Source organism: Meriones unguiculatus, chromosome 2 (assembly GCF_030254825.1).
Source record: "Meriones unguiculatus strain TT.TT164.6M chromosome 2, Bangor_MerUng_6.1, whole genome shotgun sequence".
Taxonomy (NCBI): domain Eukaryota; kingdom Metazoa; phylum Chordata; class Mammalia; order Rodentia; family Muridae; genus Meriones; species Meriones unguiculatus.
Genome location: NC_083350.1, coordinates 66,387,274 through 66,403,046, shown reverse-complemented (window position 1 = coordinate 66,403,046; position 15,773 = coordinate 66,387,274). Strand labels below are relative to the sequence as shown.

The 15,773-nt window shown below is 37.9% G+C and overlaps 1 protein-coding gene across 5 annotated transcripts in view; it reads right to left on the bottom strand.

The window, feature by feature from the left end:
• The window catches only part of Trappc8 (trafficking protein particle complex subunit 8), an 84,162-nt gene that overhangs the window by 48,832 nt on the left and 19,557 nt on the right, over nt 1-15,773 (bottom strand). For 3 of the 5 annotated variants that reach the window (XM_060377633.1, XM_021664225.2, XM_060377635.1), the window contains exons 3-8: nt 10,891-10,980; nt 10,040-10,214; nt 7,184-7,337; nt 4,204-4,297; nt 1,436-1,695; nt 618-733 (exon numbers count right to left, since the gene is read on the bottom strand). In XM_060377633.1, coding sequence (XP_060233616.1) covers nt 618-733; nt 1,436-1,695; nt 4,204-4,297; nt 7,184-7,337; nt 10,040-10,214; nt 10,891-10,980 — 889 coding nt within the window. The remainder of the gene's footprint in view (nt 1-617; nt 734-1,435; nt 1,696-4,203; nt 4,298-7,183; nt 7,338-10,039; nt 10,215-10,890; nt 10,981-15,773) is intronic. The other 2 variants (XM_060377634.1, XM_021664226.2) reach the window with 1 other exon arrangement.

Here is a 15,773-nt window from a genome sequence, read left to right as displayed (position 1 = left end):
ACCCTTCTAGACATGGACTATTTACAGATTTACCGTACCAGGCAAGAATTTACTCCTGGTACAGGCCTGAAATCTAACATAAAAGCAATCGATTATCCAAGTAACATTCATGCCACTTTTGGACCAGTAGTCTATCTATCACCTTCTGGCATTATGTAACTGTCCTGGTCAGTTCCAGTCTACTTCCTTAGTGCTCTGTAATCAAACCACGTAGAATCTTCAACAATAGTTATGGTGAGCAACTAAAAGCAATGGTGAGAACCCATGCTGCTTTGGCCAAAAGTGTTTATTTTCAAATGTCCAATTAAGCCAATGATAGTAGTTCACACCTGTAATCTCAGTACTTGGGAAGTAGAAATAGGATTATTACAAGTCCCAAGCCAGCCTCAGTTCTATATAAGACGCTGTATCAAAAAACAAATTAATTTAATTTAGTTCAATTAATTTAAAAGTCCAAAAAGAGCTGTTTTTTAATTAAAATGTAATTAGTCTCTTTCTTAGATATGTGAGTTTTGAACAATATAAAAACAAGAAATTAAAAAGGCAATCACTGTTTTTGTAGTCAAACACTAGACAAAGTTAAAGCAAAGTGTTAAATGTAGTGATATTTTACTCACAACAACCCAGATGTATTCTTCAGCTCATTGATACTCTTTTCTGGAACTTTACTGCCACTAAACCATTTCTTAGTGGCAGAAAACAGAGATCGACTCAAACCTTTCCTTGATATTAGCTGGAAAAAAAAATTAATATGTTGACAAATAAAAGTGCTTGAAATATTTTCTACAAACAACAAAAATTAAGCTTTACTAGTGAGTACACCATTATTTTAATAACACTAATTTTTAAAATGTCTAGGGGCTGCAGAAATGGCTCAGTAGTTAATAGAACTTGTTTCTCTTGCAGAGGACCTGGGTTTGGCTCTCAGTACCCACACAGTCCCTCACAACCAACAGCACGTCCAGTTCTGAGGAAGGTGACACCCCCTTCAGACAGAGCACACATACATGTGATGCACAGGCAAAACACTCACACCCATAAAACAAAGCCAAAAACAGGTTTTTGTTTTTTTAATGTCCAATATAGGCTATAGAGATGGCTTGGTGGTTAAGAACACTTGCTACTCTTGCAAAGGACACAAATCCCCAAGCACAAAAATGGTACATATATGCAGGCAAAACATTCATACACATGAAATTAAAACTGATGAATAAATCTTAAAAAATAACCTGTCAATAAAGTGAAAAAATTCCAAATGAAAATGAATATGGTTTATCTAGAGTTAACAGAACTTCATCACTAATACTGATTTTAGTCAGTCTTCACAATATTGTTAACCAAAAATCAAAACAAAGCTTTAAATATAAAACTTTTAACAGTCTTAAACTCACTGACTTAATTTGAAGATTAATAACCCAAAAACCTTAAGTCTTACCTGGTCATTTAACTGCCGAATTGTTTTCTCTATATGTGGCAGAAGGCCACGGAATGTAAACTCTTGTATAAACTGTCGAATTCTGTCATGATCGGTAAGTGTTAAACACGCACCATGAATCACTCCAGCACTTGCTTTCTTTGTTTCTGGTACTGAAGAGGCAGACTTTGCATGATCAGAGCCATCGGCGTTGTTAGGAAGGTCACCACATTCGTCTAACTGAAGTGGATGAACTCTGAAGTTATTTGGTAAGCCATCTACTGAAAAACAAATTTGTTTACTTTCAGAATGCAACTGAAAACTTAACAAAACCTTTAAAGGAAAAGATAATGAAACCCTTTTCTCTGTGTGTACAGAGATAAAATACCATTAACATTTTCCCATGTTAAAGTAAAGGTGAGCAGTTCAGGGAAAACTGCCTGGCCACTGAGTTTGATCCCTGGAATCCACGTGTGTGTTAAGAATCAGCTCCCTACAAGTTGTTCATTGACCTCTACATACATGACACTGAGCCCTATGCAGATGGACAAACACACACACATATAAATTGTGTACAAAAGGTTTTTAATTTAACTAAGGCAGCACTGAGTTAATAGCTGTTGCCTGTACACAAGTTTAAGACTCTAAGCAACTCAGTTTTAAAGCACTACAGTGAATCACCTTATTTTTGGAGGGCAAACAAGGATTTACTGAAAAGCAGAGTAATAGCTCCCAAAGCAGGGAGAGTCCTGAAAACAGGCTGTCTTATATAGTGGATTGTTGTTAAATATCATAACTGAGTTATAAAGAATTATAATAGCTGCACATGGTGGCACATACATATAATCCCAACATTTGGAAAGCTGAAACAAATGGATCTCAAGCTCAAAGGCAGACAGTGAGTTCCAGGTCAGTCTGGGCTACATAGTAAGACCAACAAAACAAACCCAATTTTAAAGCTATTATTACTGTTGGTATAATGTTCTTATGGAATGTATATAAATTATCCTTGTTCATTCAAATGCTGATTTCCCTACCCCAGTATCTGGTTTCAATCCCTGACATTGCATTGATAAGCATCACCTGTCTCAAGTTTGTATAAACATGCCATCATTTGTTCTCTGTAATTGTCAATTAAACAACCAGCCAGTGTGTGCAATGGAGAGAATAGAGTGGGACGTCCTGGTCCAAAGGAGAGGAGAAGGAAGAGAGGAAGAGGAGAAAAAGATCGGCAAGAGAGGTCTTGGAACCATGAGGAGAGATGAACTAGACCTAAGATATGACTAAAAGTAAGTAATGGGTGAATTCTGAATGGGAGGAAACTATATGGGCTTGGAGGTTTAGGATGGAGTAATCACTGCCCAGCATTGTGCTCTAGGTTAATTAAGTAAATCCTAGTTTCTGTGTGGTGATTTGGGTATGCAGCTGGTTTAGAAATAACTGCTGTTTAACTCCAGATATATCAACAATAAATATTAATAACCTACAATATATTACCAAAGAATATAGTTCTAAGAAATCATACAAATTTGGGAATTCTGGTGTATATCCCATTTCCCTGGCTTTCTAAAAGAGAAAGTTGATAATTGTTCTCTTTTTAATGTGATAGTAGTTTGATTGAACCAGGCATGACCATTTTTAAATTTTTTATTTTTCATTTGCATGTACATGAAGTCTAGGGGAGGCCAGCAGAGGACATTAGATTCCTGTAAAGCTGGAGTTAAAACAGTTTTGAGTGGTCTGGCATAGGTACTGAGATCTAACTCAGGGTCCTCTGGAAGAGCAAAAACCACTGAGCCCTCTCTCTAATCCTCATTGATCTATCATTCTAAAAACACAACTTTTTTTTTTTTTTTTTGAGACAGGGTTTCTCTGTGTAGTATTGGCTGCCCTAGACTTGCTTTGTAAACCAGGCTGGCCTCAAACTCACAGAGATAGGCCTGCCTCTGCCTCCCCAACTGCTGGGATTACCAGTGTGTGCTACCACGCCTGGTTTATAACACATTTTTTCTTTTTAATGTGAAGAACAACAAAAATCAAAATTCAAAGGACTGCATAAAATCAGAAAAAACTCTTAACTTTTGAGCCAGGTATGCTGGCTCTAATTTATCTCCCAGCACCTGGGAGGTAAAGAATGAACATTTTAAATTCAAGGACAGCTTATGCTATCCAGAGAGATACCTTAAATTCCAGCTACTTAAGAAACTGAGGCAATCCCAATTTAAAGCACAGTGTGATAACTTAGTGAATACATTGTCTTAAGAAAGGAAGGGTGGGGTTGGAGATGGCTCAGTAGTTAGGGGCATGCATTGCCCTCGCAGATGACCTGAATTCAGTTCCCTGCACATCAGACACCTCACAACCAGCTGTACGTAAAGCTCTGCGAAGATCTCATGCTTATAACCTCCTTTGGTACCTCATAACACACATAATTTAAAATAAAACATTTTTTAAAATTATAAAGAAAAGGGGCTAGGGATATGTCAGGGACATAGTAAACGAGCATGTGCAAAGCCCTAATAAACTCAATGACCAGCACTCAAAGGGGTGGTGGTGAAAGTTTACCCATCCTTTATCTGTGAAGGCATCTTTTTGTTTGTTATTTTCTTTTGTTTTGTTTTTTGAGACAGAATTTCTGTGTAGCTAGGGCTTTCTTGGAACTAGACCAGCCAGCCTCTGCCTCCCAGGTACTGAGAGTACAGGCATGAAACACCACCACCCAGCAAGAGTGCTTTAATAACAATAAATACTTTCAGCCAAAAGAGAACTGAGAGAAAGTGTAACAAGACCTTTGACTTCGTTATCTAGTCCATCCAATGAAAGCAAGTTACTATCAGGATTCTTACTGGAGGTCAGAGTATAAGGACCATCTTCATATGATTCCTGGCAAAAATAAAATGCAAAGCATTAGTAACATAATTAATCATGTTTAAGTCTTCCAAATACAGCACTGCCTATGCGTCTACTGCTGAATGTAGCTTCATGGACTTGCTAAGGCAACACTCTTTTCTTCTGGCCCGCCATTCTGTCATGATCCATAATGCTGTATTTTAATACTTTTTCATACTCAGCAAACTATGCTAATTCTTCCGCATTAAATGACCTGTCTCAAATGCATCTCAATATGCATGCAGATATTTATATAGGCATCTAAATGTCATGAATCCTAAAAAATAATGCCAAAGAAAAAGCCTAACAGAGTAAGGCAGAAGGAAAAAAGGAATTTTAAAATCTCCTAGGTCACAGACATAAAGCTAGCAGGAGTGGATTCTGATATACTGAAGGGAAGGGCTGTGAGAATATGCAACATAGTACTCTGTTCTATCCCTGAAGCGTACACTACCACTTCATGAAATGACCATTAAAAAACAAAACAAAACAAAACTAAAGCTGTTTTACAACCAACTGGTTTGGGTTTGTTTATGTGTAAAACCCCTTAACCAGCATGATATGAAAGAAAGCCAACATTATTTTAATATTAAAATGAGCGAAACGGGCTTAGTGTATAAGAGCACTTCTTGCTCTTCTAAGGGACCCCGCTTAGTTCCCAACACCAACATCAAATGGTTCTTAACCACCTGTAGCTACAGTTCCAGGGTTTCCAATGCCTCTAGGAATTTATAAGTAAAATCAATACATCAATAAATCTTAAGACATAAATGAATAAAATATTAGGCAGTATGTCTAGATTAAAAATTCTACATGACAGAAAAATAAGGAAAATAAAAATTTTAACCAACACTTCTATTAGATCAATAATTACATTACTTTTAAAATGATTTTTAAATATCATATAAAGAGCAAATAAAGTAGCATAACTATACAAAGTAAATTTTCCATATATTTGAAAAATTCTCCTTTTAAACAAAAGTCAAATTCTTTCTTTACTATTTGGTTTTTCGATACAAGGTTTCTCGGCTGTCTGAGAACTCACTCTGTAGACCAGGCTGACCTCAAACTCACAGATCAACCTGTCCTCCTGAGCGCTGGGGATTAAAGGTATGCACCACCTCAGCCAAGCTAAAAAAGTCCTATCTTCACTAACCAAATAAAGCAAAGACTCTTGACACTGACTCTACCAAGTAGCACGCAGTGTTACTTAACTGTGTGAAAGAAACAAATTTTGCAACTACCCTCTTCAACCAACAAATAATCAACATTACCTAGAACTCAAGAAAGTAACAAAGAAAGAAGAAATAACTTTCAAAAATTCAAGAATGAAAGACCAAATGATAAGAGCCAAAATCCACTGAACTAGAAAGTATGAGCTCCATCGACAAAATGGCCAAAGAAAGCATGCTGAAAACATAGGAAGGCAACCCCAGCACAGGAATAATGAAGAACAGACTAACAACTCAGTTAATTTGGGGGTTATGGGGTGGGGCTCAGGTAGGGTCTCACAAGTACATCATGCTGGCCTTGAACTCATAGAAACCCACCTGCCTCTGCCTCCTGAGTGCATTTTTGGTTAATTTCACAGACAAATCCAAATATCTATCTCTGTACAATGGCCATAGTATATGCTCTGGTTTGAATGAGGAATGTTCCCCCCATAGGTTCATGTATTGGGACATTTGGTCCCCAGCTGGTGGTTCTGAATTTTGAGGCTTGCTGGAGGAAAACATCACTTGGGGCAGCTTTTGAGGGTTGACTAATACCACTTCCTTTTCGCTCTCTGCTTCCTGTTGTAGATGAAAAGTGATCTCTGTTTTCTGACCGCCAGGCGAGTCTCGGACTCCTGCTTTCATGTTTTCCCCCCAACTTGATGGGTTCTATTTATCAACAACAATAAGGTAAAATAAACCGTTTCTTCATGGTGTTTATGACAGCAACAAAAAGTAACTGAAACAGCATGTAATTCACTTTTCAAAAACATAGCACCTAATGCTATCATATACCTCAATGTGCTTTACTGGATTAAAAACAGCTTTTGAACCATTTTATCTAAGAGCTCATACTGATGGTGCATGCTGAGCATGACCAGAGATATTTCTGTCCATCACTTTAACCTTTCACATGTGCTCTATGACCCTGAGCACGTCTAACATCTATCTACTCTTTAAGTTATGGCCTTAAACTGAGCACACTTGGGAAGAAACACAGAGAAAGCTTAGGAATGGACCCCAAAAGAAACTTTCACGCTTCCTCTGACCAAGGGTGGCACTGCTTTGAAAATAACTCTCCTGCTTACCTTGCCTGCTGCATGTACTTCACCTTTCTCCCCTCTTATATGTCTTGGTTATGCTTATTTTGGCTTTGTAAATGCACTATGCTCAGTTACAAAACTAATAAATAAAAATTTTCTAGACCCATGACAGTGGATATGAAAAATGTCAATATGACCTGCGAAGCTGAGGCAGGATGATTCAAAGATGGGGACAGACAGCCTGGGCTGTATATACAGCAACTTCACAACCTGCCTACACTATATATCCTAGAAAAAGAAAACAAAGAGCTAGCCAGGCTTAGCCACACACACCTTTAATCCTAGTACTCAGCAGGCCAAAATAGGTGGATCTCTGTGAGTTTGAGACCAGCTTGATCTGATAACAAGTTCCAATCAGGCATAAGTACCTTCATCCACCTCTCAAAAAAAGAAAGAAAAAAAGGGAGGAAGGGAGGGGAGGAAGAAAGAAAGAAGAAAGAGGGGAGACAAAAAGCAGAAGGGAGAGAGAGGAAAAAAAAAGAAAGAAAAATCTACAATCATATCTTTATGACATAAACTTAAATATAGCTTTTGTGGTTTGGTTCAGTTTTTCAGAGATGTACCTGGTTTTGAATACTGTTTTTCTGGAGATACTGACTCCAAGGATCTGGTATCTGCTCATCTGATGCTCGATTCGGTGCTCGAGAATTAATTTTAAGTAAATAGCAACCCTGAGTTCCATATTTCTGTTTCATTTCTTCATAAATTGATTCAGCTCTAAAGAAAAGAGAAAGAATTTGTAATAACTTTAGTCAGACCTTAATTTTTTATTTATTTGTCCTTATATTCCCTTCATACTTTTATTTATGTGGGAGGCTAATGACATACCACACTTCATGTGAACATCAGAGGACAACTTACAGGAGATGGTTTTCTCTTTCTACTGCATCGATATGGGAGACTGAACTCAGGTCATCACCATTAGCAGTAAGAGCCTTTATCCACTAAGACATCCGGGGAGTTCAGGCAACAAATTTTATTTTATTTAGGTTTCATTTTTTAAGTGTGTGTGTGTGTGTGTGTGTGCAACCTTGCATGGATTTAATGTGCACTACTTGCATGCAAGAGTTCAAGGAGTCTAGAAGAGGGTGCCAGATCCCCTGGGGCTGAATTGCAACCATGTGGGTGCTGGGACCTGACCCTCCGTCACCTGTAAGGGTGGCAAGTGCTCTTAACCCTGAATATCAATGCAGCCTAACAACAGACATTTTAAATCCAAGAATATCCCCCAAAAAAGGCAAAACAGAAAATTTAGAAAATACAAAAATATAAATGAAAACGCATGATTCAAATTAAAATTTATCGTCAAGACAGTCATATCTGTTGCACAGGGAATTCTAATGGCCAAAGCAAAATTTGTTTCTTTACAGCGCAGACCACCTGGGAGTACTCCACATGCCACAGTGGAGACTGCCTCTTTCCAAAGAACTACTTCAAACATACAGATTAACAGCTTCTTGTCAACTGTGGGAACTCACTTTCAGAAAGCATAATCGGAGAGTATCTTTTAAAACCATTTATTAACAAATGAAAAAAATTATAACATCAAAAAATGTTTACAGGGCAGGGAAAAAAAGGAAAGAGAACTATACCAAAGCAGACGAAGATTTCACTACAAAAACCCACACTTTGTTCTTGAAAAACTTAAGAGCAGCTGAAGCTACTTCTCAGATTTAAAAAAAAAAAATCTTTCCATATTTTGAAAAGAAAAAATACATGCCATCTTCAACTGTATATCAAGTTTGAGCCCAGCTTAGGCTTCATGAAATATGTTTCAGGAAGTAAGGAAGGAAAGTAGTTACTAACTATGCTAGCTACTGATAGAGAAAATGAATTGAAATGTGACAACCTAAGAAGGAAATAGAAAACTGTGAGAAATGAAGTTCTGGTTCCACTGGGTTTGGTCTGCTTGTTTATTTATAATTGTTTAATTCTTTCAAGGCTGGATAATGAACCCAGGACCTCAAAAAAAGGTAAGCTCTATCAGTGAGCCTACATATATATCTAGCCCCAAGTCTAGTTTAAATAGGGTATCTTCAGTCCATTCACTATTTTGGGGGCAGGGCACCATCTGGAAAATATGAAGAATTATTCATGAGCAAACACTAATATTGTACAAATAATCCTAGTAAACAACAAAATCATACAACATCCTATTAAAGCTAGGTTAGTAAAAGTTATAAAACAAAGTATCTAAATACATACAGAAACATGTTTATGTATATATACACTGAAGCCAAATTCCTGCTCACTTTATTAATACTGCTAAAAAAGCTAGGATCTGGGCTACTGAGATGGTTTGTGGATAAATGTGCATACTGTCATGTCTGAAGACCTGAGTCCTGTCCCCTGGACCCACATGGTAGAAAGAGAACTGACACCTTTGAAGTGTCATCTGATCTTACATGCATGTTGTGATGTGCACCCAAACACACATACACAGACACACACCATAATAAATCATTTTTAAAAATTAAGAATCATTGACCTAATTTTCCAATGCCTACTGAACATCCTTATTACAACCATTCAACACAGGGGGGTGGGGGGAGGCCATGTTTAACTGACTCGAAAGAATTTTAATAACCTGCTCACACTATTTTTTTTTTACTTACACTACTCTTTTTCCAATGGGCTTTGGACATTTTTTTTTAATCCTAAAGATGAATACTCCACAAGAGGTAAACTGTTCTTTTTCTGAGTTTAAGTTACAGGAAGATACAAAGAAGGTGGGGTTACTGCTCAATGGTAGACTGGGCTCAGGACACACTAGACTGCACACACGCAGTTTCAACTCCTGCTATCATTACCAATATCTCAACCAGTGATCATTTATTTTCAAAAATAAGGATCATAAACTATAAGTCCTAAATGGCAAACAGATATCGAAGAATAGTATGAAACAAGGTTAATTTGACCTACACTTTCAAAAAAATGTCAAAATAAACTCTAAAGCATAAATATAAAATTATTTTTTGTTTACATTACAAGAATTCATTTTAGGGGCAAGGCAGCTCAGTAAGTGAAAGTATTTGCCACTAACAACCTAAATTTAAGCCCCAAGCCTGACTCCATGGTGGAAGAGAACCAACTCTTAAAAGATGTCTTCTGACCTCCACATGTGCCAAGACACATATGCACATGCATGCAAGTGCACACACACACAAACCAAAAATATGTGATTCTTTTTTAAAAAAGTAAAAATTAAAACGTACCAGGTGTGGTGGCACACACCCGTAATCTCAGTATTTGGGAGGCAGAAGCAGGTGGATCTCTGTGAGACTAAGGCCAGCCTAGTCTACAAAGTAAGTCCAGGACAGCCAAAGCTACCCGGAGAAGCCCTGCCTGAAAAAATAAATAAAAAAAATAATAATAATAAATAAATTAATTAATTAATTAATTAAAATGTTAGCACTTACCTTTGCTCATCTCCTGAAGTTACATCATGTAAAAGCACGTAATATTTAAGTGTATTTGGGATAAACCACTTAGGGTAGGAATAATCACTGTTGTGCTGAATTCGATGCTGCTCTTGTGACAACTTTGAAAACTGTTCCATAGGTTCAGCTTCACCAGACGATGCCACCAACATACCTTATAACCACATTGTCAGGGAAATTATCACATCTCTCAATGATGAACACTGCCTTATGAATATAAATTTTAGGAGAGCTCTTCTGGCTAGGCCTCATAGCACAGGCCTGTCATCCCTGTAAGCTACTCAGAAGGCTGAGACTGGAGGGTTCCAAGTTCAAGGCTACGTATGCACTACAGTTCTAAGCCAGAACATCTAAGACCTCTTCCTCTGGCCTCCATGTGCACAAGCATACACACTTGCACAACCACACTCACATACACCACACACACACCACACGCAGATATGCTCACACTTCTCAACTAATCAGATCAAAAAGTCCAAAATAAAGAAAAATAGTTTTGAACGTGATATCACGACCAATAAAAAAAAATAATTTCTCTGGGCTGGCACACCTTAAAGCCCAGTGCTCAGGAGGCAGAGAGAGGTAAATCTGAGTTCAAGGACAGTGTGTTCTACAGAGTTCCAGGACAGCCAAGGCTACAGAAAAATCCTTCATGTCTTGACAAACCAATAAACAAACAAGTAAACAAATGAATGAATGAATGAATGGATGGATGGATGATGAAATGATGATGATAATAATAATTTCTCCAGTTTTTATAACTTCTCAAGAACTTTATCTTTGTTTCTATGATTAACAACTTTCTGGCTTTCAGATGACTTAAAGGATACATGCTAAATAGTGGTTCAGAAACTCATGATCTGATGCTGGCATGGACTGCAGAAAGGTCTCTCTGTAAGACTCAAACCACGGAGTAGTAGCTAAAAATTAACAACATGCAAAATGGTTAAAATTCAGTTTATAAAAGATAATTTCTAGTAACAAACAAGTATTTTACCTGTGCTTTAAGATACATTTGATATCAAGTCAAACAAAACAATTTTATCTGTAGATGCAGGATTTTACATAACTACATCAAATCATTCATATATTTAAAGAGATATACAGCATACATAACATATATTTTATGCTATTCACACAAATACATTTATATGTGGAACCATTCAGGTTAGTAGAATGAAGTGTCACTCCCAGGCCTGTACAGCATCCCTAGAATCATGTATTTACTGGATCAAGGTAACTGGAACTAAACTTAGTTCCCTGTACCAGTCATCACACGGTCACAAGCAGATCCTGCTCATTAGAGATCACACTTTACAACCATGGCTCTCCACCAAGGTTGATTCAACTCCTCGGGAAGAACTGGACAATACTGGAATTACAACAGAAAAGGAGACACGACTCCTGGTACTAAGGGAAAGAGGTCAGAAACTTATACATCTTAGAGTGCACAGAGCAAACCAGCTCCACACACACAGTCAACTGGCTCAAAATGTGAAGATGGGTGTGGCTGACAAATTCTATAGCTTGATGACTTGAGTTTGCCTACAACAAAGCCTTTAAATTTTTACATATTATCATCTGTGTGTGTTCATGGAATGTGGAGGGTCAGAGGACCACTTTCAGATTGGTTCTCTGCTTACACCATGGGTTCTGGGAACTGAACTTAGTTGGTTAAGATACAGCTACAAGCAAATTTACCCACTGAGCCATCTCACTGACCCATCAAAGCCCTTCAAAAGAGAAATCCAAAAGATAATTACTTTATAATCAAATGAACTCTTCAGCAATATCACATCTTCATTTTTTTAAAAAACTGAACATACTTAGTTGGACATGGTTGTTCATGCCTCTAATCCCAGCACTCAAAGTGAGTGAAGCAAGAGGATAACAAATCTGCCATCAGCCTGAACTACAAAGTGAAATCAGTTCACAAACAGTTGAGTGAAAACAGATAGAGAGCAAGGGACAAAGAAGGGTTCTGGGCACAGCCAGTTTGGCAGGCATAGTGTCATATGGCTGTAATCCTAGCACTTTAAGGTAGAGACTGGAGAACCAGGCATAAATGACTAGAAAGGTAGAAGAAAAAAAGAACTATACATGTTGACCAAATCTCACCTGGTGCTAAATAAGCTTTTGGTTATTTGTTTTTGTGTTTTGTGTTTTGAGATAGGATCCCACTGTGTAACCTGGTATGACCTTTGGTTACCTGTGTAGACTTTCTTTTGTGTCACCACACAATATATGTAATATATATATAAACTATATTTTTAACTGTAGCTAGGTGTGGTGACACACACCTTTATTTCTAGCACTGGGGATGCAGAGGCAAGCAGGTCTCTGAGTTCAAGGCCAGCATGGTCTACATAGAACTACACAGAGAGATCCTGCCCCCAAAAAGAAAATTAATTACAACAAATGTTCTACAAGAAATGCTCATATTTGTAGTCTGGTTAGGAGGACATTACTATAACATTTCCCAGCAAAACTATAATCTTCATGGAAATGGAAAATGAATAACACAACTATATGCATTTGTCACAACAGGAAACTAATTTTCTCACCAACAAGAACAAATTCTTACCTCTAATTCAGTTAATAATCTCCAGCTAAAAAATGTATGTGTTTTTAATTTATTATCAATACCAAGAAAAGAGATACTGAAACTTTCGACTAAGTAACAAAATGTCTGTTTCACAAAATGGCTTACTTCACAAAATGACTAGCCAAAACAATTCTGATTATTTGTTCACCTCTGTTGCCTTACTGTTGCTAGTATCTAAGTGGGTGCCCTAGTAAAGGGAACAGGAACTATTTCTGACATGAACTCAATGACTGGCTCCTTTACCTACCCCCCGCCCCCGAGGGAGGAACAGCCTTGCTAGGCCACAGAGGACTGCAGCCAGTCCTGAAGATACCTGATAAGCTAGGGTCAGATGGAAGGGGAGGAGTACCCCCCCCATCAGTAGACTTGGAAAGGGGCAGGGAGGAGATGAGGGAGGGAGGATGGGATTGGGAGGAAATGAGGGAAGGGGCTATGGCTGGGATACAAAGTAAGTAACCTGTAATTAATATAAAAAAATAAAAATTAAAAAAATAAACAATAACAAAAAAAAAGAAAATTGTAGTCAAAGGAAAAAAATTCTGTTTGGTAGTAGATCTTCCAAATTTCTATGCCAGACTATATTATCTATATTAACAAATTTTCCCTGGGTATGATGGAAAATACCTGGACTCCTAGCAACTAGGAGACAGAGGCAGGAAGATTGGGAGTTTGAGGTCATCCTGGACTATATGACCAACAATGTCAAAAAAAAAAAAAATAAGGAAAAAAAAAAGCTAGATTAAATTAAAAGTCTATCCACTAAATGGCACACTATGTAATCTATGTATGGTCCATCCATTAAATGGCACATTATGGAAACTATGGCCCATTCATTAAATGGCACACTATGCAACTAAAAGAGAAAGAGCAAAGTCTCTCCATAAGGCTGTGAAGTAAAATCAGCAACAGAAAGCTAGGCATGGTGGCTCACACCTGTAACCCCAGCACTTAGAAGTCTGATGCAGCAAGATAATGGCTATGAGTTCAATACTAACCAAGACTATTAGAGCCAGACTGTCTCAAAAAACAATAAAACAAAGCAGCAGCCAACAATTTTGCATTTTGTTTAAAAAAAGAAAATATGTAAAAAGCTACACACATATTTGTTTATAATTTCAAAGACAAATAATGAAAAGATAAACCTAACACATATAGGCCTTGGATACAACTTTGTGGTAAGAAATTTGCTGGCATGCATGAACCCCTGGGCTTGAGCCCAATTTCCGCCACAAGAAAAAAAGCCTAAAAAACCAGGCATGGTGGTACACACCTGTAATCCCAGCACTGGGGAGGCAGAGGCAGGTGGATCTTTATGAGTTGAGGCCAGCCTGGTCTACAAAGGAAGGACAGCCATGGATTTATGAGAAGCCCTGTCTCAAAAAATAAAACAAAACAACCCTAATCAATTACCTCTCTGGAAGAAGAAAGGAGAGCAAAAGGGAGGGGAATAAAGGGAAGGGAAATGGGGAAGAAGAAGAAGGTAGATAGAGCAGGAGGCTAACTCTCTCTATTATGGGTTTGGTCTTTTGTTTTATTGTCTAAGACGGGTTTCAGATAGCCCAGGCTGCCTTGTATTTACTGTGTAGCAAAGAAAGGGTGACCTTAAAGTCCTTGTTGTGGTCTAAATGTAAAATAGCTCCCTCCCCCATTGGCTCATATAGTTGAATATTTGGTCCCCAACTGGTGGCACTGTTTGGAAAGGTTATGGAATCTTTAGAAGGTGGAACCTTGCTGGTGAAAATACATCACTAGAGCCACACACAGTGGCACACACCTGTAATCCCAGCACTCAGAGAAGCAGAGGCAGGCAGGTCTCTGTGAGTTTGAAGACAGCTTTGTCTACAAAGCAAGCCCAGAACAGCCAAAGCTACACAGAGAAACCCTGTCTCAAAAAAACAAAACAAACAAAAAAAAATCATCACTACAACTGGGCTGTGAGGTTTTCTAACCTGGCCCCATATTCTTATTCTTTAATTCAAGACTGCCAAAGAAACATGAACAGCTCGCCTTGAGGTCATTTCTTCCCAAAATAAACCCTTTCTCTCCTAAGTTGCTTTTGTCAGGATATGTAACCAGAGGCAACAGAAATTAAACTAATAAACTCTGATCCTTTTGCCTCCACCTCCCAAGTGCTGGAACTGCAGGTATATGCCGCTATACACGGTTTATGTGGTGCTTAGGACCAAACTCAGAATATCAGGCACCACAGACAAGCACTCTACCACTGAGCTACTGTGTTTCATGATTTGACTTTGAAACTTTATGAACAGTTATATATAAAAGTATATATGGGGGCTGGAGAGTTGGCTCAGAGGTTAAGAGCACCGGCTGCTCTTCCAGAGGTCCTGAGTTTAATTCCAAGCAACCACATGGTGGCTCATAACCATCTGTAATGAAATTAGGTGCCCTCTTCTGGCATGCAAGTGTACACACAGACAGAATACTATATATATAATAAATCTTTATAAGTATGTGTGTGTATATATATAAAACTTCCAACTAAATTGAATAAAAAGAAAAAGCCACACACACACACACATACACTCACTCACTCAGACACACTTTATGAATACAGTGAAAGAAACAATGGACATTAAGCACAGGTGTGTGAAGCAAGGCAGAAATGAGTCTTCACCCTTCAGACAGGTTAACAAGTTCTTTTACTCAGCCACATGTTCCAGGTGCTGTGAAAATGTGTGTGATTCCTTTGTCTACCTTTAACTTTGTTAACTACCAAATATTTTTGTTATATTTTTAATATTATGCTCTTTTCTAGGAAGTAGGAGAAAAATGCTATTTTTTTTTAATTTTTGTGTTTAACCTAAGATTTTAATACTTAATGACAATTCCCTCACCTTAAAAATGCTTGTACATAGTTTGGGATGAGTTTGCTTCTATTCTTTTCTTTATTAGCAAGTAAAATAGCAGTCATGATTCCCTGTGTGAAAGCTTCCTTCAACAAGCCAAGCAAGTACTTGGGAGAATGCAGGAGGTGGAGTTCAAAAACCATCCTCAGTTACAAAGGGAGTGTGGGACTAGCATCTCTACACAATGTACTCTGCCTTGGTAAGAAAGGCATAAAGGGGGCTGGAACGATGGCTCACAGGT